Genomic DNA, 26,978 nt, shown 5'->3' with positions numbered 1-26,978 from the left:
TCATGCGAGAGGAATCGATCTTCTGTCATGCCAGTCGTAGATCAGCCACCGGAGAGTGTGATTGGGGGTGAGCAGATTGTTGCCCAGCTTCAAGTTCGTCACTGGGGACGTGTCGTGCCCCATCGTTAACCATTCTTCTATGGCTTCCAGCTCGTAGGAAAATCCGTCGGCGGCCAAATGCGGATTCTTCATCACCTCCTGCACTCAAATTATCCATTGCCGCATTTCATCAAACACCTGTAAGTTGCATTTCGCCATTGCAAAGAGAAGAGTAGAGGTAAACGATAGACGACAACAACCAACCTTAAGTATGGGGCAAATGAACTCGATTGGAACGGCGGCGGCGGCGACCTCGCAGTCTATGTTTCCGGCGACTTCGTCGGTCTTTTCCCTCACCCGCTCGACCTCCCTCGACACCGTTGCCATTGACAAATCCCCGTTTTCAGACAGGCATCGCATTCCGATGCCCGCGAGTTCGACGGCTAAATCCAGCGGCCATTCGCCGGCAATCTCGTCTAGGACCTCGACGAGGACAGTCCGGTCTGTCAGCACCGCCTCTTTGACGAGCCCGGCCCAGTTCCTCCCGGTCAGAAGCTGCATAATTAGGTTGCCAAAAGCCCTAACATCCGACTGCAAATAAGGTTCGCCGGAGCGCCAACCCCGCCGGAAGAGTCCGTGGACTTTTGGAACGAGATTATGATCTAGGAGGATTTTGGAGGGGTTGAGGTTTCTGTGAGCAATCGGCCGGGGTTTGGCCGAGTGGAGGAAGCCGAGGGCGGAGGAAACGCCAGCGGCAATACGAATCCGAGTCGGCCACCGGAGACCCTGGCTCCGAGTCCGAGATCCCTGCCGGACTGAGAATAGTGCATCTCTTAGGCAGCCATTGTGCATGTATTCATAGACGATGCATTTCGGCTCCGAGCAGAAGCCGATCATGGCGACGAGATGAGGGTGCCGGACATGGCTGAGCAACTTCACCTTTTCCGGGAAAACTTCCTGAGAAATTCCGCGAGCTGAATTGCAGAGCTTGATCGCCACTGTTGTGTGGTTAATCCTTCCCCTATACACATCTTTCCAGTCGCCTGAAGATTTCAATCTCAGCCGCTCGGAGAAGTCATCGGTGGCCTCTCTGATCTCTTCCAGCGTGAACTCTTTGTAGCTGAACCCAAGGTCGGCCAGCTTTGAAGCCATTCCAATGGCGTCCTTCTCCATACAAAACTTGATTCTGCGGTTGAAAATATCTCTCTGCCACCTCAGCTCCTCAATTTCACAAATCATCTGGGCTGTTTCAGTCACCACCCTCTCCAGCTGAGTTTCCTGGCATGATTTCGTCTGAGAGGAGAGTTGGAGTTTGCCGGAGAGCTCTTGCAGGAGTTCCGTAAGTGACTTGTGCTTGCTCTTCTTCTCTTCAACCTCAGCCCGAATCTCGCCGATGACTTCTTTTGTGTAGTCTAATTCCTTCTCCAGATCAACCGTCGCAGCAATCTCTTCATTAATGCTAGCTTCGAGCTCTTCAGCCTGCAAAGTAAGAATCATTTTTTCTCATTGCTGATCATCCATTGATTTGATTTCATCAAATTAACTAAATGCCAAATTGTCGAGAAATAATTCATAGATTACCCTGCGAGTGCATAAGCAAATGGCCCATTCAGCTTTAGCATATTTTTCTGTGTCAGCTTTAGTTTCCTTCCTCTTCAATTGGATCATATCATGAGCTTTCTTGAGTTTAACCTTCAGCATTTCAGTTCTATCTGCTGCGGTCTACAATATAGTTTGTATTTGTAATTCATCACAAAGAGATCAAAATGAAAGATGAAAGTTTGCATAAGGAGATTGTAGGAATCAGTAAACACAAACTGTATCATCCAGAGATTTCAAACAGTGAGCTAATGAACATAGTGCTTTCTTTAGCACAATCACCCATTTGGACCCTGATAACTATGGCAGGAAGAAAATACACATTTCGGTTTTGACCAAGTCAGGCTGGCACCCACTTGGTAGTGGTCCTGGGTCGAGTTTGATACTATCTGTGACGCCACCTGCTCTTCACCCAAACGTTCTAGTTCATAAGAGCAAGTAAGATAGCCAAGACACCTCTCTAGTAGACTACTGATATGTGATTGGGTACGTAGTGGCATACATTGAAACTGACATCTCTAGTGTCTAAAAGTTACCGTGTTTGCAGGCATATGATCTGGTTCTTCTTCATTACCCCAGAAGGGCTCATGCTCTCCATCGGAGCCTTCTTGGTCATTATTTGAAGGGGTACTTAATTGAAGGAAATAATTTTCAATCTCTTGCACATAGTTCTCCCACTGATCTGGAGAATCATTGGATTGTGAAGACGATGGCGAGCTTCGGAGATTCTTCCAGTTGGTGGCAGCTTCTGCCAGCATCTTGCCCAACCAGCCTCTAACGCTGCCCTTCTCTCTGGACTTGGAAAAAATGACTGCTCCTTGATCATCCTCTATCAACCCTTCATTGTTTTCTTCCCTCAGGAAAACCAGTTTTCCCCCACGGACTATGAACAACTCACAAAAATCAGGTTTGTGCTTGTACACATACAACAATCCATTGATTTCACAGCGACATTTCCTGAAAATATGTGCATATTTGTCAGGAAAATAAAGCAATAATAGAATCTCAGACATATATATATATATATATATATATCTCCAAGAATTAATATTTACCATGATAAAGACTTCATGAATGTAATCCCCATGACCAACTTGGTTATCCGGAGCCCTGAGATCAACTCCACCAAGTGTTTATGGAGAGGCTCATCATATCTCTCGATTTTAAGAATTTCAGCAGTGACCTATGGAAGTACATGAAATTATATGCAATCGTTGAAGAAGAATATATATATATATATATATATGTGCACAATTAAACCTTGGCACAGAAGGCTTTGTAATCTGACAGTAGCTTGTCATTTTCCTCTTGCTTTATCTTCTTGAGAACTTCCAGTTTCTCATCACTCACAGAACTTGCAGGGAGTTTTCCAACTGCAGAGGCAAATTGAACTTTTAGTATATATATACCCAAATAGAGAATCTCCAAGAAGATGAAGCAAAGATTTGAAATTGTATCACATACAAGGTGTGTAGACATAATCTCTGGATGAGTTGTTAGCTGCATGGAGAATCACTATGGAGATTGGATCAAAAGACCACTTTCTAAGTGCCCATTCCAGAGTTGCGAATCCATCTTGTGGGTCGGATCCGATTACAACATAGACCTTCTCTGGTGCCTGAGTCTCCATTAAAGCCAAAGCTTGAAAACCTAGCTAGCTGCTCAGCAGTACTGTCAGATGAAACACAAGATGGAAGATGAATCTTGGCCTGCACCACCCATCTGGGATCATGTCACAGATCAGGTTCAGGTGAGGAAGAACAGAAAAGAAATGAAAAAAATTGCAAGTGTTTGATGTGGGCTGAATTTGTTGTCAAAAGGAACCTTAATTGTCTGGCCTACATGTTCGGCTTTTTCAAAATTGTGGATAAAACAGGACGGCCTGTCTTTGGGCTTGCTTGGTGGTGATCCCAAAGGTGGCCGGCTCCTTGTTGCATACTAGGTCCTCATTTTGGATGATTTCATATATGAAGTTTGAATCCAGTGCAGGGTGTTTCCTTGAATATTACGTCTTTGTCTCATTCTTATTTTATTCAGGAATGTTATTTGTATCTGGGGTGAGTTTTCAGGTGATTCGGTAAGTTGCTCAAACCAAATAGATTAACTGAATTACTCAAATCGAACCAAATCGATTTGAATCTTTGAATCTTTTCTAAAAATTGAACCAAATTGACTAAATAGATTGAACATTTTCCAAAAACCGAGCCAAACAAACCGAATAGATCAAACATTTTTCAAAAACTGAACCAAACCGATCGAATAGTTGCTCAAATAAAAAAAATTAAAAATAATAAAGTACAAGCAAATAGAAGTAATTAGAGGTGAACAAAATTTTAGTTAAATCGAAATAACTGAATCAGCCTACTCGGTTATTTCAATTTTTTTTTTAACAAGAAGGCCAAATCAAATCGAAATAATTAAAAAATTCAAATTTAGAAATCAAACCAAATTGGTGTACAAATTGAACCGAACCAAATTGCCAATTTCAATCAATTCAGTTCGATAATTTTAGTTTAACAAAAATTTTGCTCACCACTAATTTGTACACTCAAGTTTGATATTTTTTATTGACACTCTATATTGATATCTTATACAGTTATATTGATATAGTATATAATACAAAACATTAATATAAAAAATCATCCGGCGTTAAGTTTGAAGGTTGATTTGCCATCAAATTAAACACACCAAAATGCAATGAATAATATATATAGTTTGACAGAACAATCGGGGAGGCAAAATACATATTTTAACTCTTGTATTTGTATATTTTTTTTTATTTAGATATTCAAACTATTTGTTGTTTTAAAGATACTGCTGAATTTGCGATTTTAAGTCAATTACATCACTAAATTTTTTTGTTATTTTAATTAAATTCTTAAATTTATTATTCTCAACAAATTTATCGATCTCTGCAATTGACTTGAAATTGTATAGTTTAATAGTATAATTGAAATAATAAATAATTTAGTTGTGTAATTGAGTCAAAATGGTATAATATAAAAATTTATTTAAAATAATTAAAAAATTAAATATTTAAATAAAAAACGTGTAAATATAGATATTAAAATATATATTTATCCCATATGAGGATACAACTAAATGACTTAGTCAATGGTACTGGCAAAGAAGTCGCCGTTTGGCTAATCAAACAGTGATGTGTATGAAGGTGTTCACATTGTGACTTAGTCAATGGTACTGGCAAAGGCCAATCAAACTGTAACGTGCTTGAAGGTGTTCACATTGCCTGAAAATGCGGAGAAAATAATATTCGTCCGAAACGCGGGTAAATTGAAAATGGGGTGTGGGCCCCATGAGGAGTGGGACCCACACCTCTGCAAATCCGCGTCCAATAACATAATAAATTTGTCACATTGCCTACTTACTTAACAATAACATCATGATAAATGTTGTGTTTTTTAGGTGTTAAAAGACACAATTTTTAGTAGAAATTTTAGAAAATATAATAAATTCTCAAATTATTTGACGCAATATTATATTTTTAAATAATTTAAGAAACTATTATTAATTACCCACATAAGCATTTCGTGTTCAACTCGTTCCTAGATCTTAATACTTAGTCAAATTTTGTCACTTGCCTAATGAATTGCCTTTAAACCGAATTGCCTCTAATTGAACTTATTATTGTAACTAACAAATTTGAAATATTTGAATTTTTTTTAGTATGAAAATTACTTGAAAGTAACACATTGGGTAGATGAAAAAAATTTGGTTAAATATTGAACTCTAGGAGTTAGCCATTGTCAGTGACAAATTCTTCTAAATTTCACAATGAAACCCTCTTTTTAATGTAAAATGGCGATAGTGGATGATTTATAGTAATTTTTTAAAAATACAATATTATGTTAAATTATTTAAAATTTATAGTACTTTTTTAAAAAAATCAATTATTAGTATGCTTGGTGATAGTTCTAAAACAGTCTATTAATATATTTTACATTGAAAACACCAAAGGGGATGTAGCTCATATGGTAGAGCGCTCGCTTCGCATGCGAGAGGCACGGGGTTCGATTCCCCGCATCTCCATTTGATGCGTCTCTGTAGTCTTTTTGCCCTTTTGTATTTTCGTTCGTTTGTAGTTGAAACGTTACCGCTGTGTCATCTCAACTGCTATATGATACACGAAAATATCTCGGGATGTGGTTTTGACTTTCTCAAAACGTAAACGTCAAAAACTATTAAAAAATATTTTTATTCATTCCTATAATTTTAAAAAAATTATTAATTCATATAGACCGGTAGAAAATTAAAGCCGTCGCTTAAGACTTCCCATCTAGGGCTCATTTAGGGTCCAGGAAGCCTGGGTCCATCTTATATTCAATTAATTTTAAGTTGAAAATTTTAAAATAATAAAAAAAAATGATGACTTTCACAAGAGAAAAAGTCATAATTAATGAGTAACATAATAAAGTCACTTATTAATTAATATTATATAATAAAATTTATAATAAATAAAAGAAATAGTCAAGGAAGCTTCCATAAAATTTTACGAATACCACTTATATATATAATAAAATATATAAAATGTTTAAATTTTAGACGCTTCGTATAAAATTTCGCTTAAGCCAACTCTAATTTTATAATATTGTAAAAATATTAAAAAATGCGTTTCCGCCCATAAAAAGATTAAAGACAGAATTCAAAATTCTTAATTTTTTCATAACTTTATTTATGGAATTTATGTTTATTTTTGGATTAAATAACTAGTTTTTATAATTTTTTATATTAAAAATTATATTTATAAAATAATTATATTTTTTTATTTACTTATTTTTTCACATTTTTTTTAACTTTTTTGAAAAATATTACTTTCTTTTTACTATTTTCAAGTCATTTTTAATTTTTAATTTTTAAAATAATCAAAATACGTTCTCTTTACTATTTTTAAAAATAAAAAAAATTGTAAAGAAAACTCAAACAACAAAAAGTTGTTTTGAATTTTTTCATTCAAAACAAACTCTAAACTTAAAATATATTTATTTATTCATATTTTATTATTATAATAGAAAAAAATATTACAAAATTCATTAACTTTAAAGTATATATGTATTTTTAATAATATATTAACATTAAATATTTTTAATTTACTAAATAATCAAATTTATTGAATAAAATATCATTAAAAAATTATTTTCAAAATTTTAAAAAGAACATGTTTTCTAATTTTATATTTTAAAAAATAATTTTTCAAAATGACAAAAAGAATACGTTTTCAATTTTTTAAAAATATATTAATAAAATAGAAAACTGAAAATGAATTCAAAACTCAAAATTAAAAAAGTAAAGAGAACGCAATCTTATTTTTTTCTTTCCGTTTTCATGTCAATTAGGAATTGAGCATTAATGTTCTTAATAATATTTTTATTTTTGTAAAACATTTTATTAAAAATTTTATGATAAATTACACAATTAATTCTTGAATTTTGTGTAGCGTGATATATTAATCATTATAGTTTAATTCTTATTGCTGATACCTCTAACTTTTACTCAAATTATAGTTCAATCTTTCTTCTGATTATTTATCAAATTTTATTAATAAAAATTGACATAATATCAATTAATATAAATCAAAAAAATTACTTAATTTTAAATTTAACACAAATCTTATAATCAAAAAATTTTGAGTTGGGTGAACGAAATTTTAGTTAATCAAAATAACCAAACTGGATCGATCAAAATTGACGGTTCATTTTAGCTCAATTTATAGACTAATTTTGTTTAATTTCTAAATTTAAAATTTTTGATTATTTCAATTCAATTTGATCTTTTTATTAAGAAAATTAAAATAATCAAATTAATTGAAATATCAAAAATAATATTATTTTTTATTAAAATTTGACAATTCGATTCGATTATATTGATTTAACATATATTTTAATCACATCTGATTATTTTTATCTGCCTAAACTTTATTTTTTTAAATTTTTTAATTATTTAATTTTTTTTATTTGAGCAACTATTCAACCATTTGAGTTTAATTTTTGTAAAATAATTAATTTATTTAATTTAAGCAATTCGATCATTAAATTGACCGGATTCTTAATTTTGAGACCTCTGCTAGTTTTCGTTATTAGAATTTAACAGAAAATCTACAGAGAAATTAAATTATTATAAAAATTAAGAATTTAACAGAAAATCTAAAGAGAAATTAAATTATAACATAAATTAAAATTTAGAGACTGTTTGCTATGAAGTGTAAAGTTTAAGAAGTAACAGTATAATTTATCTAATTATTTTACGTAAAAATATAAAAAAATTTCATTACATCACCAAAAGACAGAATGTGCAGTGCTGCAAAAAGACAAAGTTAGGGGGTCGAAATGCAATTTTGAAATTTGACAACAAAAGCTAGAGTCCCAAATTCAGGCCGGTTCGCTTAGCTCGACGACGATAACCGGTCCAAACCCTCTCGAGCCGGGACACAACCCGGTTCGAGCCGGACGGCATTCTCGAACGCCTTTCTGGCCGCCTCCGTCATGCCCTTCGCCTCGTAGCATTGCCCCAACAAGCAGTGCGCCTTGGCGTTGTCGGAGCTCAGCCTCACCGCCTCCTCCAGGTCAGCCACCGCCAGATCCGCCCTCCTCCGGCGGTTCAGCGCCAGGTGGATCTCCGCCCTCTTGAACAGCGCATCGCCGCGCTCCCTCTCCGACAAAGATTTCGCGACCGGCGGGGACAGGGCGGCATCGAGGGATCGGAGGGCGGAGGACCTGTGGCCCATCAGATCTAGGGCTAGGGCTTTCAGGATGTGAGAGGCGGCGTCCTTGGGCTCCAGCAACAAGGCCTTGTCGGCCTCCGCGACGGCCTCCTTGGCGAGGGCGGTGGCGTTGCGGTGGTTGGATCGGGCTCGGGCCAGGAGTTGAGCTCCCCGGAGGAAGTGGCGATTAGCCTGGGCGGTGGTTCGACCCCTGGTTCGGAGCTTGGCTAGTGCTTGCTTGGGGAAGTTGAGCATGGCGAAGAATATCCCTAGGGTCAGCAAAACAACGCCCAAATGCAACACCAAATCAATCCCCATCTCTCTCTCTCTCTCTCTCTCTCTCTCTGTACCAAAGCTCCTCCGAGAGTTTGCTGGTGATGGCGGCGACGAAGACGACCGCTCGTGCCCGATTCCACAAGGACCAAAACTCTACATTTTATCCAAACGTGGGCCGGCCTGATCTCATCCATGCTCTAGATATCAGCCCGAACCGGCCGGTTCAACCAGAAAACTCCTTTTTTGTGAAGGGTCGGGCGTAAACTCAAATGGATTAAAAAATATGCCCTCATACTTCCTCAAATTTTGTTACCCGGCATCGTCGATCTCCGGTGGTTAAATATATATTTTAACTTACATACTTGTTTGTTTTTTTTCATTTACATATTTAATTTTTTTGATATTTTAAATATATTCTAAAATTATGCAATTTTGACTAAGTATACCCACAAACTTTATTAGACTCTTGAATTCATTATTCTCAATAAATTTATCGAGATGTGCTATTGAGTATAAATTACATAGTATAGAGGTATAATTGAAATAAAAAAAATTAAAATACAATTAACTCGAAATTACAAATTCAAATGTATCTTTGAAATAACAAAAAATTAGAATGTTTAAATAAAAAAAACATATAACTACAAGGGTTAAAATATATTTTTTTTCCATGTCTTAATGCTAGATACACCATATGAACACTTGATCAGTTTTGGAGTTGTGATTGATATTCACATGCTTCTGATAATTTAAGGTCCATTCCCTCGAGATTTGAATCGATCGTACAATTTGTTGTCGATGTTAATGGGTATAAAATTCAAATTTTCGACACCATTTTCGTTCTCGTTTCGAAACTTCTTAATCCAATTCCACCAAATAATACTACTTTTGCTCTTGCTCTATCTTCCAACCAAAATAACGATGAGAATTAAAATATGTTGACTGAATTGGAATTAGGTTGTGGATTTGCTTTATTCTTTTGATTTTAATAGGTACATTTTGGTGTTATAAAGAGACTACATTAAAGAAAAAGGAAAAGAAAAAGAAAAAGAGAATAGAAGAATTGAATTTAACTATTCTTTTGATTTTAAGTTTTTTAATACAAATAAAATTTATATTGTAATGGCCCGCCTTCCGGAACCTCCGCGCGCATAGATGATCCGTGAGATGGTCATTACTAAAATGATATTGAATCATGACACTCCTATAACACACACATAATCCTTTTAGAAATCATAATTTTTCTTTATTATAACATCTCATTATGATCTTTACAAAACCATTCATCTCTTGGGCCCACCTAGGCTTACATAGCATACGATAATCTCAAAAACGTAAACTTTAACCTTAACAGAAGTACAACGACACCCAGGATCTAGTTTTGGGAGAGTTCTGCACTTGCTACCATAATTTGACGGCCTGGACCCAAACCCCGCTGCACGTACCTGTTATCACAGGCGTTTCTCTTACCTAGAATAATGGAAAACAATGAGTCGCGAGACTCAGGAAGCTCTAGAAAAGAAGGCTGAGGGTTTAGGATATGACTCTTCCCATGACACCCCATGCAATTTCATGCCAATGCAATCACGCCATGTCATGATCCATATGTACCTTACTTCTACATGCATAACATAAAGTTAACTGCACATAAGGAACCAGGGACTCACATAAGTCACACATTGGCACCCGAGTCTCACATACATACCTGTTGGCAGTCTTTTATAAGCTACCATTCCATTTCCCTTACATGCTCATTCATGTCGCTCACATCATAATCTGCTGCCGTGGGTCTCACCCCAAGGTCTTACTGTTGCTGTGGGTCTCACCCAAGGTCTTTATGTCGCCACGGGTCTCACCCCAAGGTCTTATCGAGTCGGTACTCCCGACACCTGGCACGGTACTCCCGTCCAGAATAACAATAATAATAAAATCATGCAATGCAACACATAAGAAATGCAATGGCCGTTGTAACATAAACGTGATGTCAAGGCCCCCATAAACCAAGTATCAAGCCCTGCTACGCCTCACATAGGAATACACACATGCAGCATGCTCTAAATGCATATACTCACCTAGGGTATCCAAATTGGCTCTTAGACCAACCGGGTGATGCAAATGCTCATACATCCCATCACACACAAAGCATGTCCCCACGTGAATGCAACCCAGCCCCTTGTAGCACACACATCATGAAATGCACAAACCAAGGCGGGAATCTGGAGTACCGGCTCTTCTGGCCATCTAGCGCTTATCGTAACAACCAATGACTAACGCCCATACATCCAGCCATCAACTGCCACGATCCACGGTCAACAGTCAGTGGCTTTGTACCCATACCCTTAGACACACTTACTGACACTATTAACTTTATATCTTCCCAGTTTAACTTTACATAACATTTCTCCATAACTCATAACCCTTCATGTACATAACCGCATAACATCGTAATATCATTCTCATTACTTTTCATTCACATAAAGCCATCTCAACATACATAATAAATTATTAATAAAACCCCATTAAACCGTAAACAACTTTTCTAAGAACCTAACCCAATGGGTACGGCATCATTCCCAAGGAAAGCGGAGCGATACGAAGCTCCGTGACGGTTGAAATGAAAAATACCATGACGCCATTGCTTAGCTCATTCCATTAACAATAAACCCATTAATATAATAAAAGTCATTAAGTGGTTACCACGCGAATTATTGTTATTGATGCGTGGAACCGAGTCAAGGTGAGGGAGGGTTTAGAGTATAAGAAACCTCGAAGACTTTCAAGTGAAATAAATAACGCGAGGAGAGGGTTAGGAGCTTACCTGAAAATAGCTGCTTTTAGCCTCTCTTGTGCTCCCGATGCGAATTAAATCATTTCCTAGCAAATAACGCAACTGAGACTTAAATTAATTATTTCTAATCGCGCAAAATTTATAATTTACACATATCACGCTTCTACTAATTTTCACCCACGTACCTGATCACTTTCTATGCCGAAAAATTCTAAAAATTTTTTATTTTTCCTTATTTTCTTTTCTTTCCTCTCTTTTCTTTTCCTTTTTTTTTTCTTCTTCTTCCTTTCTTCTCCTCCTTTCCGCGTCTACTGCTCCCTGCACGCTCTTTCTTCTCCTCCTTTCCGCGCCTACTGCTCCCTGCGCGCTTCTTCTTCTCCCTTCTTTCCTTTTTCACCTCCCTTTCTTCTTCCCTTTCTTCTTCTTCTTCCTCTCTTCTTATTTTCTTCTTCCCAGCGCACTACTCCTCCCAACCCAAGCTTATTCCATTTGCACACAATTCAATGGCATTAAAGCCATAAAAAGATATGGCCAAGACAAGGCCACGCCATGCATACATACATATAAATATATATATTAAGTAATTAATTTAATTTAATTTACTTTATTATTATTACTATTATTATTATTATTGTTATTATTGCTACTATATGTTATTTTATTATTTTTATAAATACATCCAATTAATTTAATTAATCATCTTAATTTCTTATTTCTTCAAAATATCATAAATAAATATTTTCTCAAAAATTTTCAAATATTCTAAAATATCCTCAAACACCCAAATTAATTATTTTTACTTGTCTCCAAATTTTTGAGATGCTACATACATCATCAACACTAATAGCCCATCACTTTCTGTGCGCATAACACGTTATGAGCCATGCTGGCCAAATGTTCATATAATGTAAAATTTATTGGTTTAAAAGTGCAATTGAGAGTGACAAACAAAATGAAAATTGTCCATATTGACTTGTTTATAAGTGTAAATGAAATCAAGTAACATTGAGGATGTCACAATAAAAAACAAAAAAGAAATAAAAGTTAAGAGATAAATTTATACATTTAGCCAATGTTTTAAACAACTATCATGTAGGGTTGTTGATTCATTCAAGAAAAGTATTTTTCATCTAAATTAAAAAGAAAGAGGAGACGAAAAGAAGGTAGATATTTTAGATGATAGAGTACAAGTTAATGAATAAAAACTTTGATTTCACACATGCCGTAACCATGACCATGACAATGGCCCATTACATGCTCAAACAGCTCCACCATCATGCCCTCCTCTCCATCTTCCTCTGTTGTGAATGAAGGCCCCTCTGCTATCAGCAAATAGCATCAGAAAATCACCAAAACACAGATTTTTGGAACTGGGAACCATTCTTCACTCCAAAACAAGCTGCCTATGGCGATGCAGATCATTGAGATAGGCTGTGGAAGAGTAATCTTCCATGTCACAGGCGTCCAGAATCACTGTTCTCCCTCCCGCCGCCTTCTCCCTCGGCTCTGCTCCTCCTCCCTCGCCCGTTAACAGCTCCACAACCTGCATCCATCCAACAAGTTTGCTGATTTGAACTTCTTATGAATCAGCTAAGATGGTGCTAAACACTCCATACCTGGTTCATGCCTGGCCTCAGGCTGGGCAAGTGATGCAGGCAGGCCGATGCAGTGAGCATGGCGCGCTTCATCTCCCCTGCATCGTAAGCCTCTCCCAGACCACCATCAGCTATCTCCTTCACGCTGTTCTTTTCCAGCAGCGGTTTTGCCTGGCACGCAACAAATTTGATTAAAAGATCGACGAGGATACTGAAATAACACCAAAAAGCATTTCATTTGGAGTTTCTGGCGAAGAAAGAAGCTCCACCAAGCCCCCGACTAGTTTTGCTTGGTTACAAGTCATTTTGTTATCAGTCGACAAAATTAGTAGACCAAAGAAGGAATCTTTAAGAGTTTTAGTAGCCAAAACCATACCCACATTACAAGGCTTTGTTGACAGGAATTGACAGCACGACGACCTGTTATGAGTTCCAGTAACAAAACCCCGAAGGCAAACACATCAGTCTTCTCATTCACTATTCCATGCATGAAATATTCAGGAGCCATGTACCTGAACCGTTTGAAATTATATCACATTAGCCATCATGCTCATATGGTAGAAAAAATTGTAATCACGGCATAGTTACCCGAAAGTCCCTTCAATCGGATACACAACATGGTGAGCCCAATTTTGTGGGAGCCATTTTGCCAGCCCGAAGTCAGATATCTGGCACGGGAATCAAATAATGAGAGAGAAATTCAATTCAGGTTGTTTTTCGAGTTCAAAGGAACCAACCAAGAACCAGACTGCACCTGAGGATCATAGTCTTGAGTGAGCAAAATGTTGGAGGCTTTGATGTCTCGATGGATTATGCGCCTTTGGCATTCACAGTGGAGATACCGCAATCCATTGGCTACACCAAGGGCAACCTTAAACCTTGTCTCCCAATCTAGAATCTCTTTCCCACCTGCAATTCTGAATCACAAATTATACAGGCATAGATTGGATCAAATCTTAACCTTGTAATGGAAATGGAGATGGATATGGCACCATGGAGGACGGAGGCGAGGCTGCCATGGGGAGAGAATTGGAGTACAAGGTGGAAACCGCCATCGGAGCTGAAACCAATCAGTTTAGCAGCATTCGGGTGGTTGATGTGCGCTATAATCCCAAGCTCAGACAAGAAATCGCCGACTCTATCCTCGTCCTTCTTCTCCTTCTTTGTTACTCGCTTCACCGCCACAATTTGGCCATCGGGAAAGCATCCTTTGTAGACTTCGGCATGGCCGCCTTTCCCAATCAACTTCTCTGTCAAAGTTCATTTCATTCACAAACATGAATTCATTTAGTGCTGCCAAAAGAGCTCAACCCTCTATCTGATTTGAATTTGAAGAGTTATCTAACAAAGTACAAGTAGAATTATAACAAAATGATTGTTATAAACCTACGAACATCCCAATAAGAAGCAGTAAAGGTGTTGGAAAATTCACAACTACTCGCTTTAAGTCAAATTGAACTTCTGATGGAACCCACTTGACTTTTAAGCTTGAGAACCCATCAATTTGAACTAAATCATCAGAAAGATCAGCTTATTTGACTATTAGCAATGAATCACATCATTTTATATACAGAAATACTGACAAAAATAGCAAAAGAAGAAAACTGTCTTTTCTATGGCTTGAATATCTTTAGATTTTTCAACTGAATTAGTCAAATATGGGCAGCCTGGTCCCGGAACCACTTTCCTCCGTTGAGCCCCCAGTTCTGTTTCTCAGTCAAAAGAAAGTCCTTTTCTTGGAAGCATGGGCGGCTTTGCCATGGAAGACATCGAGACAAAAGAAGCAGTTAGTGGCATTGATCTGCGCAGCTGATTGAGATGGACCCCCTTCTTTTAGTTTGAATCATGCATTCTTCTGAGTAAGAGGGAGAACCCAATTCAAACCTTGATTCTGTGTCCTTCAAATGGTGACTTTTAGTGGACATGGCCAAGAAAGTGTTACAATATGAGATCGTTGGGTATATTCACTTTGAATTAACACTTTCGGGTGAGAATATGGATTGATGTTAGAACAGCTTTTCTTTTGCTTTGAGAAAGAATTCAAAGCTCGAACCCTTATCTTTTTAATGAAAAAGAAGTAACGGTAACAAGTGTTTGTACACGCTAAGATTAGAAACAGAGTACTGTGTAGACAGTAACGAAAAGAAACAGAGAAGGCGGCTAAGTAAGGGGTAACGTCTCTCTTACCCGAGCTGAAATTGTCAGTAGCCGCCGCAAGCTCCTGGTGGGTGAAGTTCCTCCAAGACGGTTTCGGCACCGGGGCCACCACGTCGCCGGTATCAATTTCGCCGTCATCGTCGATTCGGAAACTGTCCGGCTTCCTCCTCAAGCTCATCTTCCACCTCACGCTCCCAATCAAGCTTCTCCAGTGCAGGCCATGGTGGCGAGCTGCCGGCTTGTCGGGCGGCGAAGAGCCGAAGCTGCTACTCCGGCTGCAGTTGTCGGAGTCTGAGCCGGAGATCGCCACCTCCAACACGCCTCTCGGCGACGACTCCTCGTCGCTCTCCTGGTCTTCCCTCTTCCCACCCAGAAACTCTTTCTCTTGGCTCTCTTGCGATTCTGCCATTTTTTCCACATTACGAAAGGAAAAAACCAGAGAAATCAAAAGGAAAGGCTTGAAGAAGGCTTACCTTGCGACGGGACAGCCATGGCGTTGTGGGGTTTTTCGGTTCTCGCTTCTATATTGGGGAAAGAAAGGATTTGAACATGAGATTGGAAGCTCGAAGATCTACGTATTGCGCTTCATTCCTTCTCCCTCCTCCTCCTGTCCTCTCCTGAGCTGCATCGAAGAAAGAGAGAGACAGAGAAATGGTATATCTTAAGGAAAAGGTTATTCCTTTGAAATGTGGGAGCGGAGGGCAGCGAGCTGTGGCGGGCGGGCGGAAGGAAACCAGCTTTGTGGCGATATGAATACGTCCCACATTTATACACGTGCTCATATATAAATACGCATATAATTTTTCATATAAAAAATAATATATAATAAAAATAAAGTATATTTATTATGTTTTAATCATTATTTTAAAAATAATAGTCAGCATTACCTTATATTTATATATTAAAATATTATATTACTTATGCCAAATAATATAACATTTATCTTACGCGAATAAACTCAAATAGGAGCTAACCCCACTCATCTCTATATGTTAACGGTGGACAATCACCTCTAATTTATATATATATATACATATATTAGAAGAGTGGTTGCATTATAGATATGTAAAAAAATAAAAATTTATTAGATGATATTTGAAGTTATTTTTAAATAAAAGGTATTTTTAAAAATTATTTTATTAATAAAATTTCGTGACACTAAAATATAATGTTTGTTTATATAATAATATAGATAGATATAGATATTAATAAGGGTTATTAAATTATTCATAATTAATCCCAATGTGACACTTGAATCAATCTAGGAAAGGAATATGGATCTATCGGGGAGTGATATGTGGACTAGTCTTAGGAGATCGACATGGAAAATGTCGCGGGGAGAGGGGGGGAGCATTTGAATCTACCATGTGACAACACACAACACTTTAATCAATAAAGGGTTGCACTTGGAATTATTCAACAACATGGCTTGACACCATGTTTGAAACCATATCTCGAAGGCACGTCCTAATTAAGGTCTTAGTAAAAACACGCTTAAGGCATGTCTGATAAGCACCAAATTCTTTGGAATAAGGTAAGTGTGAATTCTTATCTTTCTCATTTCTCTAGTTATCTTACTTATTCTCTTAGTTCCGAATACTAATTTAATCATTAAAACTTAGTTCAAAAGACAAAAACCTTAAACTTATGTCTGAACAAGACATGCCTAACACCACATCCAGAGCCATACCTTGAAGCTGTGTCCCAATTAAGGTCTTAGTAAAAATTATGCTTAGGTCATACCTAATCAAGATATATAAACTCTAAATTCTTTAAAATAAGATAAGTGTGATCTTCTATTCTTCTCATTATTTTACTTGTTCCACTCATTCTTCCAATCTTGAATACTAATTTGATCATCAGAGTCTATCCTAAAAAACTAAAACCTCAAACCTATAATGTCTCAACAACATGGATTTGACATCACATCTGGCACTACAACAAATTTTGGATTAAAAGGCATTTAAAAATACCTTAATGGATAGTTTATTGGGGCATTTTAACTATTAGGGCATTAATAAAAATGTCCCATGTAATGGTGCCCCAAAAACTTATTGAGGCACTTACAAATGCCTCAAAAACAACTATAAATTTAAGTTTGTTGCGACCCTTAAAAATGCCTAAAAAATCACTATAAATTTATTTTTCATATCCCACACAAGGCCTTCTCTCAACTCTAACTTACTTCTCCCTCAGCTCGAACCTTGAACCTTTCCTTCTTCTTGCACACGTGTGATGACCGCCTAATCTACACATTATCTTATTAATATATGTGCCTATATTTATTTTATAGTATATCTAAATTTCATTAGAATTATTCTATTGGGGCACTTAAGATTTGTCTATTAGGGCACTTCATCAGAGTGTCTTGTTATAATTATTTTAATGGGGCATTTCAAAAATTCTACCCTATTAGATTTATCTATTAAGCCACTTATATTTGTCTATTAGGGCATTTCATTGTCATGCCTCATTAGAATTGTTTTATTAGGGCATTTCTTTAAATTGTGCCTTAAAATGGTATTTTATAGGGCACTTGATTGTTATGCCTCATTAAAATTATTGTATTGGGACATTTTTTTAAATTGTGCCTTAAAATGATATTTTAGAGGACACTTTCTAAAAAATACCTTAAAAAAGATGCCTCAACAAATCATTTTTGTTGTAGTGTGGGATCATACCCTAAAGTCATATCCTAATTAAGGTCCTAATAAAAATTACTCTTAAAGCTCTATGATCAAGGTATATAAACTTTCAATTCTTTAAAAAAAAAAAAAAAGTGTAAACTCTTATTCTTTTTTTTTTTTTTAGATTACACGCTATCACTCACGCCCTCACTGTTCGGTCTCACGATTTCAACATGAGAGATAAATCAAAAAATTAAACAGATAAATTTTAACTCCTAATACAACCGCAAATCTCAAATATCAAATACTAGACAATCTGAGTCAATCCCAATAGACAAAAACCCCAAATCTGCGCGAGTTTGACAAGTGGCAAGTTGGGCCTAATTTCCCATCAACATAAGATATATATATGTACGTATTTTTATGAATCCATGCAGTACCAAGAAACTTCAGGTTTAAGTCGCTGTTCATTGTACTCTTTTAACTTCCTTTTAAGACACAAATAGCTTAAAATATGAGTAAATGGAAGCTTAAAAGAAAGGTTAATTATTTAAAGGACCTTGATATTTGGTTGGATTTAGATTAGGGATTACTAAAAGCGCTAAGTACATTCCACCCAAAAGCAATTAAATAGAATTAATAAATAATAAAAATATTATGTTAACATCACACGTGTCGACGAACGTTGGCGTAAAACAATAAATTGAACTATGAATATATTTATGCACACTAAGTAATTATTTTAACGAGTATTTTGAAATTAAATGTATAATTATTAACTTTAGACAACCAAAGTCAGCACGATCCTTAAAGAGTTATTTTTATTAAATAATTTTAAAAAGTGACGTTCAAAAGGATTTTTAAGAGGATAGTTTATTTTTTTTAATTATTTAGATATCTTATGTGATCTTTTTGTTGTGAGGTTTGGGGTATGATTTAAGTTTAAGTTGTTGACTTTCTTTTAGTTGTTTTTCATTAAATTTTTATTTATAAAAAATTATTAATAATATTTAAAATTAAAAAATAAACTTAAATTTATACGAAAAAAATAAGGTGGCGTCGCTTTCCACCTACGTGATTGTTGGCGAAACCGCCGCCAAAAAGGGCCTAATAACGAACCCAACTAACGATTGTGAATTTGGTGTTTCCTAGTGGGCATTTTTGGTACTTCACATGGCTATTTGTCCTTTTCCTTTATTTTTTATTTACAGGGAAAATTATTAAAGAGATTCGAATGACTATTTGTTATTAAATTTATATTTAATAATTTAACGAAAGTAACGTTTGGTACGTAAAACTAATAAATTCGTCAATTTTTTTAATAATAAAAAAGAAACAAATATTGACCCGATTATTTAACACTCAATAGTCTTCCTTTTTTTTTATTATTGAAATTTATCGTTTGTGAGAATTATGATTAACAAATATGTCGTGTTATATGCACCTATAAAAATCTTATTTGAATATTTAAATTTGATATTTAACCCTTAGAGATAAGATAGGTGATTCGTCACATGTGTTTAGGAATTTGAGATATCATAAGATCATGAATTCGATATTATTTTTATACAAGACTATATAATTATTTGTATCTATCATAAGAATCAATTTTTGAGTTTTAATTCGTAGTGAACTTGTCACCTAAACCATGGTCAAGACAAATCATGAGTTTTACAGATGGTCTGGGCCAAAAATTATCTGTGATTTGGGACCTCTCGATTGAGTTTCCAATCTTATAAAAAAAAAGTTTAATATTTATGATAATATTTTATATTGATATCTTATATATATTATTATACAAGTAAATAGAGTATTTTTGTGTTATATATGAAGTAGCATCAATAAAGTGAGTTCCTAAAATACCATCTATATTATTTTATATTAATATCTTATGTTTTGATTTTTTTTCGTATAATAATTTAAATTTTTTATTATTTTTATTATATTTTTAAACTTACATTTTGAGTCAATTTAACTCTTATACTTTGATGTGAAGAGAGTACGGTATATACTATCATTTTACTTTATATTTTTTTTTATATATATGAAAGTATAGAGGTTAAATCGATTTAAAAATACAAGTTTAATTGTATAATCAAAACAATAAAAAATTTAAGTTGTCACACGAAAAAATTCAAAGTACATGAGTTAAATTGACTCGAAAATCAAGTTCAGCAGTATAATTTAAATAACGAAAAATTCAAGTGATTATACGAAAAAACATAAAAATATAGAGATAAAAATATAAATTTGAGTAAATTTATATATAAACTGAGCTTGTGAGAAGAAGCCTTTGGTATGGACATGAACAGTGTCCCAAACATAAAGTAATCCGTGAACAAAGGTTGAAGGCAGGAGGATTTATTGTTAGGTGGGTGAACTAAACCTAATAAAGCTTTGGTTTTAAAATACTTTCATTTATTTATTAACCAAAGCCCACAAGTCACCAACCTCACCAATGTCAGTCTAGTTAGGGGAGTGAGTTTAACAGAACTGTCTCCTGTCCCCTCAAATTTACCCTAATTAAATTAAGAATTTAAGATTATTCAAAAAAATAGCAAATGCGAGTTTTTTTCGAATGAAATATATATATTGTTCGAGCATGTCTTGATTTATAGATTTGAGCCCGCTATTCAAATCTTACTTGACTTAAATAACGTAGGAGAAAATTTAAATGTAAATTTTTTTTCGAGAAATATGAGGTGAGCCCAAGTTTCGAGCCCACCATTGGTGGTGTGGGTATGGGTGAGTTGAATTGACTAAATTGTTCAAACTTGAATAAATTGAATCTTTTTTAAAAAATCGAACTAAACTGACCAAATAGTTATTTAAATAAAAATAATAAAGTGCAAGTAAGTAGAAGTAGTTTGGAGAATAGAACGAAGGATGTAAAAGATGAAGTTGATTCGGTTATTTTAGTTATTTCGATAATTTGGTAAAAATTAATATCGTTTTTGACACTTCAATCGATTCAATTATTTTAATTTTTTTAATAAAGAGGCCAAACTAAACTAAAATAACTAAAAAATTCAAATTTAAAAATCGAATTAAATCGGTCTATAAATTGAACCGAATCGAATTTCCAATTTTGATCGATTCGATTCGGTGTGGGGCAAAGAAGAAACCCTAAATGAGTAAATATATAATAATGTCTCTTTAGACTATAATAGAACACGAGAGAAACCTAGATGTTTTTGAAATTTTTATGTCTGAGGGACTCGAAGATCGTCTTGCTTGAACTTTTTCGTAGTGAAATCGTTTATTTCTTTTCGAGACATATAATACGTATTGTGATCAAATTATGTATATATTTGCATTTTGTTTTTCTTTTGTTACTTATAAATATAATTATTGTATATGCGGATTTGTAGGGGATCAGTTGAGTGATGGTAGTTGGTAGGTCAGTTAAAGTAGTAGAAGCCAATTAAGGGGAGTCAGTTGAGCCTTCAACAGAACAACAATGGCAGCTTCTGGCTTTCTGACTGGTTTTGGTGACCCAAATTCAAAAGTGGGCCGCCAAACCACAGAGAGACACATGGATATGATTATGATATAAGACGATGATTAATTAATTAATATGTGGGTTAGTTTGTTTCATCTAATGTTCTTGCTTTTGCTTGGCCACGTCATCATTCGCGGCAAACAAATATTACGCTCTGTTTGGAATGATTCCAGAATTAAGGTTTCATTAACATATGGGTTAATTGTTTCATTTGTACGGAATGAACAATTCCATACAAACGAACAATCCCTTTCATTCTAAATGCAAAAATTTGGAATTTGAAATAAATTTCACAAAATTTTATGACATTTATTCATATTTTTACTCATTTAATTTTATTTTTCTTTTTTATATGTGGACACTTAAACTTTTTATTATTTTGATTACACTAATTTATTTATATTTTTTAGTTAATTTTATTAATGTATTTTGACACTTTTGACAATTTAAATTTTTCGGTCTTTCAATTATACCTATTTAACCTTTTTTTTTATATGTCAAAATATAGAAATTAAATTAACTCAAAAATATAAATATAGACAACAAAAAATTTGTCTTGTCACAAATAAAAAAAATTTAAGTACAAGAGTTAAATTGACTAAAAAATACAAGTCTATAGATGTAATTGAAACAAATAAAAGTTTAAATTATCACATGAAAAAAATATAAAAGTATAAAAATAAAAATATGAATTTTTTTGTTCAGAGAATGTGGTTAGGACGATGCATTAGCAATGCTTTTATAATTAGGTGTTAATACATGTCAAGCGTTAATATGATTTAAATATTTTAACTAGACGTCTCTTTTTTAAATAGTTCAAATTTGAAGAATAAGCACTGAATTTAACTCTCGAATCTTAGTTGAGAAAATCCGACCTTTAGTGGCCAAGACTATCTTAGTTCATTTCACTTATATAAAGGCCAAGACTCTCACGTGTAAATCAACAAACTTTTATTATTTAATACACATTAATTGTTCATTTACTTTACTAACTCTTTTTTAAGTACTTTTACCAAAATTGTGCTTTAATGTTTGGTCCCTGATATCATCATCATTTTTAAATATATATAATATATAAGACTAGATAGTAAAAATGATTAGGGTCGCATTAAAAGAATTTATATAATAGAATTAAAATTTGTAACTATTAATGTTATGATGGTGTCAGAGGGCAAATTGACCCAACCCAATTTGAACTCACCCAAATCCTAATTAATTGGTCTATATCCTTAATTAATTGTAACCTACTAGAATATTAGAGTCACTTGGACCATCATTAGTCCTCTATTCTTGTTTTAAGTTTTACTAAGATTAATTTGACATTTCATTATTTATGTTAGGAAGAATAATTAAAATTTAAGATTTTTAATCTCAAATGTTAACATTCGGAATTGGTCGACCGTAATTCGTCGGCTCGCGCTGATAGGACAAACACAAATGTAAAGAGAAGAAACAAATAATACAAATAAGAAGCAATACGCAAGAGAGTTTTTTACGTGGTTCAGTCAGAATAATGTCCACTTTACGATTATTATCTGACAATTTCGATAGAGTAACAGTATGCAATCGATCATCCCCATATAATGGTATTTTGAGACTTATTTTATAGAGTGTAGTGTTTACAATTTTGATGACTTCTAAATATAGAAGGACAATATCACAAAGATAATTTATCCTTATGAACTTTACAAAATCGGGAATAAATTCTGTATTATCGGGGATGTGGTTTGCTCCAAATAAGGCAGGTGGGTCTTGCCTCCGGTTATTACGCGGCCTTTTTTGTCTCACGAGCTGAATGGTCGGTCTGCTAGTTGAATACGTCATTGAGAACTCACATGATTCTATGGCCTGAGCTCGGAGTAGGCGACATGCGACCTGGCTCTACCAACTTCAGCCTTGGGTCTATTTGGGCTTCAGGAGATTGGGCCGACCTGCTGAATCTAGTCTAGCCCGCTTCATGCAATCAGAAAATATATATAACACTATTCAAGCTTGACTCACAAATGAGTTGAGTCGTTCGTGAGCGAAAAAATATTCCGCTTGACAAAATTTTGTTTAAATACGTTCGTTAAGGTAAATAAATTGAGATTAAGTCTAATTTTAAAATTCAATATGTAAATGAATCGAGTTTGAGCTCAATAAATCTTGTTTTGTTAAAACTTACGAATATGTTTGATTAGACGCTTGTGAATACTAATAGACTCAATTAGAAGTTCATGAATAATTCGTGAACAAATTTGTTTATAAATATATTAATATATTTAAAATTATTATATATATTAATTTAATACCATTTAATATAATATATGTATATATAATAAAGCAAAATAGCAAATTAAGTTTCGAGTTTGTTTGAGCTTGTTGCGAAAGATCAATTACCAAAGCAGAGGGTTAGTACAAATATAAGTAAAACCAAAGAGATATCGAAAACAAGTCAAGAACACAAAAGAGTAATAGCAAACAGATACTCCCAGAAAGATAACTCGTCAAGGCTTAGATCTGGGTTTGTCCAAATATGTACCACCCAGGTAACTCCAAAAAATAGGGACACCAAGGCTCACGGAAGCACACAAGGAACAAGCCACGAAAACCCACAAATAGAAGCCCAAAACCTTCTTGGCCAGAACACCAAAACTTCTCCCCAAAACCACACAGGTTATGTTCACCGCTAGATCCACAAAGGAGCAAGAACGATCACTCAGATATAGGGCGAAGAATAGTCTAGAAAGGATTACCTCAAAAGGATATGCCGAACCAAATAAATACAAGCTACTCACTAATCAACTAGGGGCTTCCAAAGGAAAGAAAGACCCCCTGCCATAAGAAGTAGATCTGATAGAAAAGGGAAGAACCAGCACACGAAGATCGGCCATTAAATGAAGGTATCGGGAGAGTAAAGAGAGAAGGAGAGAGAGAGAGAGAGTTCGGCCATGAAAATGTGGGTAAAGAAGGCAAGAAAGAAGCCTTAAATATGACGGAGCTAGGGCACGGCTAATGGGCTATTTGGCTTGGGTTTGGGCTTGGGGTTGGGCTTCCTTAAGTCTTGAGCAAATGGGCTCAGCTTATTTTTCCTCTAAAAGCTTAATTAAGGGCTTATGACTCGACTTTTTAATGGGCTGCCAATGTGTGGTATATTGAACGGTATTTCAATCTCGGACCGAAGCCTATGAAGATAAACCCGAATATACATCATAGCCTTGGACCTTTTTGAGAAACAAAAATAACAGAGCTCAAGCCTAAAAATTGACTCGTGAACTTATGACTCGAGCTTAATGTGAGTTCAACAAAATTTAACTTACCTCCTTGACTATCGTTTCCGGCAGCTAATGGTTTCTTCAAAAAAGAGAAGGATTCCTAACTTGCGATGTAGAATTCTACGGCTAGTAGAAAGGCTTCTGAACTAGTGGTCAAGGCTGCCACACACGACCTTACAATTTGACCCCAAGGAAATAAACATACTCTTTATATTTGATAAATAATAGTTACTTTTTCTGACTTTGTAATTCTAACTAAGCCTTCTCCACATCATTGTTAAAATTATTAATATAACAAAATACCATCACATTTTTCCTATCTCCTCCCTTAGATCCTTCTCATTTGCTAAAATCTGATAGATAGTCGATTTTTTCCTGTTAGTTTAGTGATGGTTAAACTGTTGTGACCTAAAGACAAAGACCCATAGATAATTGAATTTTAACAGGCATGTTATGTTATTCACTGACGGATAACATAGCAGGTGTCCGTCAATGAAGGGGACGCGGGTCTCATGCACATGGGCCCCACGTGCATGGGGCCCGCGCCCCCTCATTGGCAGACACCTGTTATGTTGTCCGTTAGTGGGCAACATAAGAAGCCACTGAATTTTGATTAGTGGAGAGGAGTGGGAGGAGAGAAACCGTTGAGAGTATTTTTGTCATGTTTAAATTTTTAACATATGTGAAATAATGGTAAAAAAAAAATGTCGATAGAATTATAAAGTCAGATAAAGTCTCTTATCATTTCTCAAATGTTTGAGGTATTTTTGTCTTTTTATCAAATCTCATGAATGTTAATATTAGAAAACACTATATATAAACAATTATTGTATTAAAAACTAAGTAAATAATATATAAATTTTTGATAGAAAATATTTTTTATATAAAAAATTACAAAAAAATATTCACACTAAGAGACATAAAAAATTTAAACCCACAACCTCATACTTATCCTAAAAAGTGTAGTCGTCAATTTTAGCTATATTTAAAGTCACTAAATAATATTTTGTTGGGCATGAACATTGAGAAATAGTACAGATTATCCACCACATGCGTTTTGGAGCTTGGGATATATCGAGATTGTAGGTTTAATTCTATCTCCATAAACAATTATTCAATTGTTTGTGTTTATCCTAAGAGTTAGGCCCTAAATTTCGCTTTGCAGCACCTAAAAAAAAAAAAAAGGTTTTGCCTTGCAGTGAACTTGTCCATACACCTAAGTTGGGTTAAAGCAGATCGTGAGTTTTAGAGAGAGTGAGACGGTTTAAGCCAAAAATTGTCTGTGATCGGGGATCCCTTGAGTTCCCACATTACAATATATATATATATATAGTTGAGCATGAATCATTGATAACGAGGAAAGCCCAATTGGAGCCCAAGTTTATTTATATTGTATAGTGGACCTTTAATGAGGCCCAAATAGCTTTCAGAGGAAGCCCAAAAATGAATTTAAAATTAAACCCAAGTTGGGTTTGGGAGAATTTCAAAAGTTAGGCCCATTTTTTCATTCATAGGCCCAAATGTTTAACTTGTCTTAAAAGGCCCTAATTTAACTACCTAGAATTAGCCCGAGTTAAATAAAAATTAACCCAAGAAACTAAACCAAGGTTGGGTAAGAATAACCTAAGTTAGGGTTAAAAGTGAGTTAGCTTAACCTTAGGTGGGTTAATTAACTCTAGCTTGGTTTATGTGTCATTAAAAGATTTATTAAGTAATTATGAGTTGCCCGTGCATATAGGTGTTTTATAATTTATAATCTTTATTTTATTAATACAAAGGAATTCATTTAATGGGTATTGTTTCGTTTTCTTATTTCTATTATTAAAAGGAATTTTTAGAATTTAAATGAATTCACTTCAATTTGTAATACTTTAGGAATTTGCAAAATGTTTTTTTATTATTATGAGCTTCTTTCTCTAAAAAAATGTGAAAAATATTAAAGATATTATATTAAAAGGTGTCCAATTTAATGGGGAATGAAAAAAAAATAATTATTTGATTATTCAAATTCTTCATTTACGGATTTTGTAGATATTAATATAAAGTTACATTATGGACATTAGTATTACTTTAATAATTATAAATAATGTTAATTATTTAAATATAAGATATTAATGATACAATTGCATTTTATAGTGGAAGAGTTTGTGCTATGCTATGATGTACAAAAACTTCTGTTTTGGCATTTCTAAAACATTATTGTTTTCAAAACACCAAGAAACATTTATGGGCAATTTTTACAAATTTAAAAATTATTCATGATTGTTTCTTAACATTAAAAAAATATTGAAAAACGTGTTTTCGATTTAAAAATGCATTTCCATCCACTAATAGAGGTGAAATTTTTTTTGTTTCTAACTTGAAATATTTAAGTTTTTTCTAAAATTTGTTTCAATGCATTAAAAAATAAAATGAATTAAATGCAC

General features: G+C 34.6%; 3 protein-coding genes, 1 long non-coding RNA gene and 1 other non-coding gene across 5 annotated transcripts; 2 read left to right on the top strand and 3 right to left on the bottom strand.

The window, feature by feature from the left end:
- Positions 1 to 3,268, bottom strand: LOC127800721 (putative U-box domain-containing protein 50). Its single transcript, XM_052335499.1, has 7 exons — positions 3,103 to 3,268; positions 2,899 to 3,011; positions 2,694 to 2,821; positions 2,175 to 2,595; positions 1,621 to 1,761; positions 304 to 1,518; positions 1 to 198 (listed from the first exon to the last, which is right to left on the bottom strand). Exons 1-7 carry the CDS (start codon positions 3,266 to 3,268, stop codon positions 1 to 3), a joined length of 2,382 nt encoding a protein of 793 aa, XP_052191459.1.
- LOC127800722 (uncharacterized) lies at positions 1,385 to 3,641 on the top strand. The gene is made up of 3 exons (XR_008022837.1): positions 1,385 to 1,525; positions 2,186 to 2,545; positions 3,000 to 3,641. It is a non-coding gene; the product is annotated as an uncharacterized LOC127800722 (long non-coding RNA).
- Positions 3,642 to 5,612: 1,971 nt separating this feature from the next.
- TRNAA-CGC (transfer RNA alanine (anticodon CGC)) lies at positions 5,613 to 5,685 on the top strand. The gene has a single exon. It is a non-coding gene; the product is annotated as a tRNA-Ala (tRNA).
- A 2,170-nt stretch (positions 5,686 to 7,855) lies between these two features.
- Positions 7,856 to 8,800, bottom strand: LOC127800047 (anaphase-promoting complex subunit CDC27). The gene has a single exon (XM_052334442.1). The coding sequence runs from the start codon at positions 8,669 to 8,671 to the stop codon at positions 8,036 to 8,038; it is 636 nt and encodes a 211-aa protein (XP_052190402.1). The 5' UTR covers positions 8,672 to 8,800; the 3' UTR covers positions 7,856 to 8,035.
- Positions 8,801 to 12,602: 3,802 nt separating this feature from the next.
- LOC127798897 (receptor-like cytosolic serine/threonine-protein kinase RBK1) lies at positions 12,603 to 15,908 on the bottom strand. The gene is made up of 8 exons (XM_052332539.1): positions 15,643 to 15,908; positions 15,200 to 15,571; positions 14,005 to 14,262; positions 13,767 to 13,921; positions 13,601 to 13,680; positions 13,389 to 13,524; positions 13,034 to 13,183; positions 12,603 to 12,960 (listed from the first exon to the last, which is right to left on the bottom strand). The coding sequence occupies exons 1-8, from the start codon at positions 15,659 to 15,661 to the stop codon at positions 12,802 to 12,804; spliced, it is 1,329 nt and encodes a 442-aa protein (XP_052188499.1). The 5' UTR covers positions 15,662 to 15,908; the 3' UTR covers positions 12,603 to 12,801.
- Positions 15,909 to 26,978: the final 11,070 nt, after the last annotated feature.

Source organism: Diospyros lotus, chromosome 4 (genome assembly GCF_014633365.1).
Source record: "Diospyros lotus cultivar Yz01 chromosome 4, ASM1463336v1, whole genome shotgun sequence".
In the NCBI taxonomy this organism is placed as follows: Eukaryota; Viridiplantae; Streptophyta; class Magnoliopsida; order Ericales; family Ebenaceae; genus Diospyros; species Diospyros lotus.
Note: the sequence above shows the minus strand (reverse complement) of the source record. Positions and strands in the feature narration are given on the sequence as shown.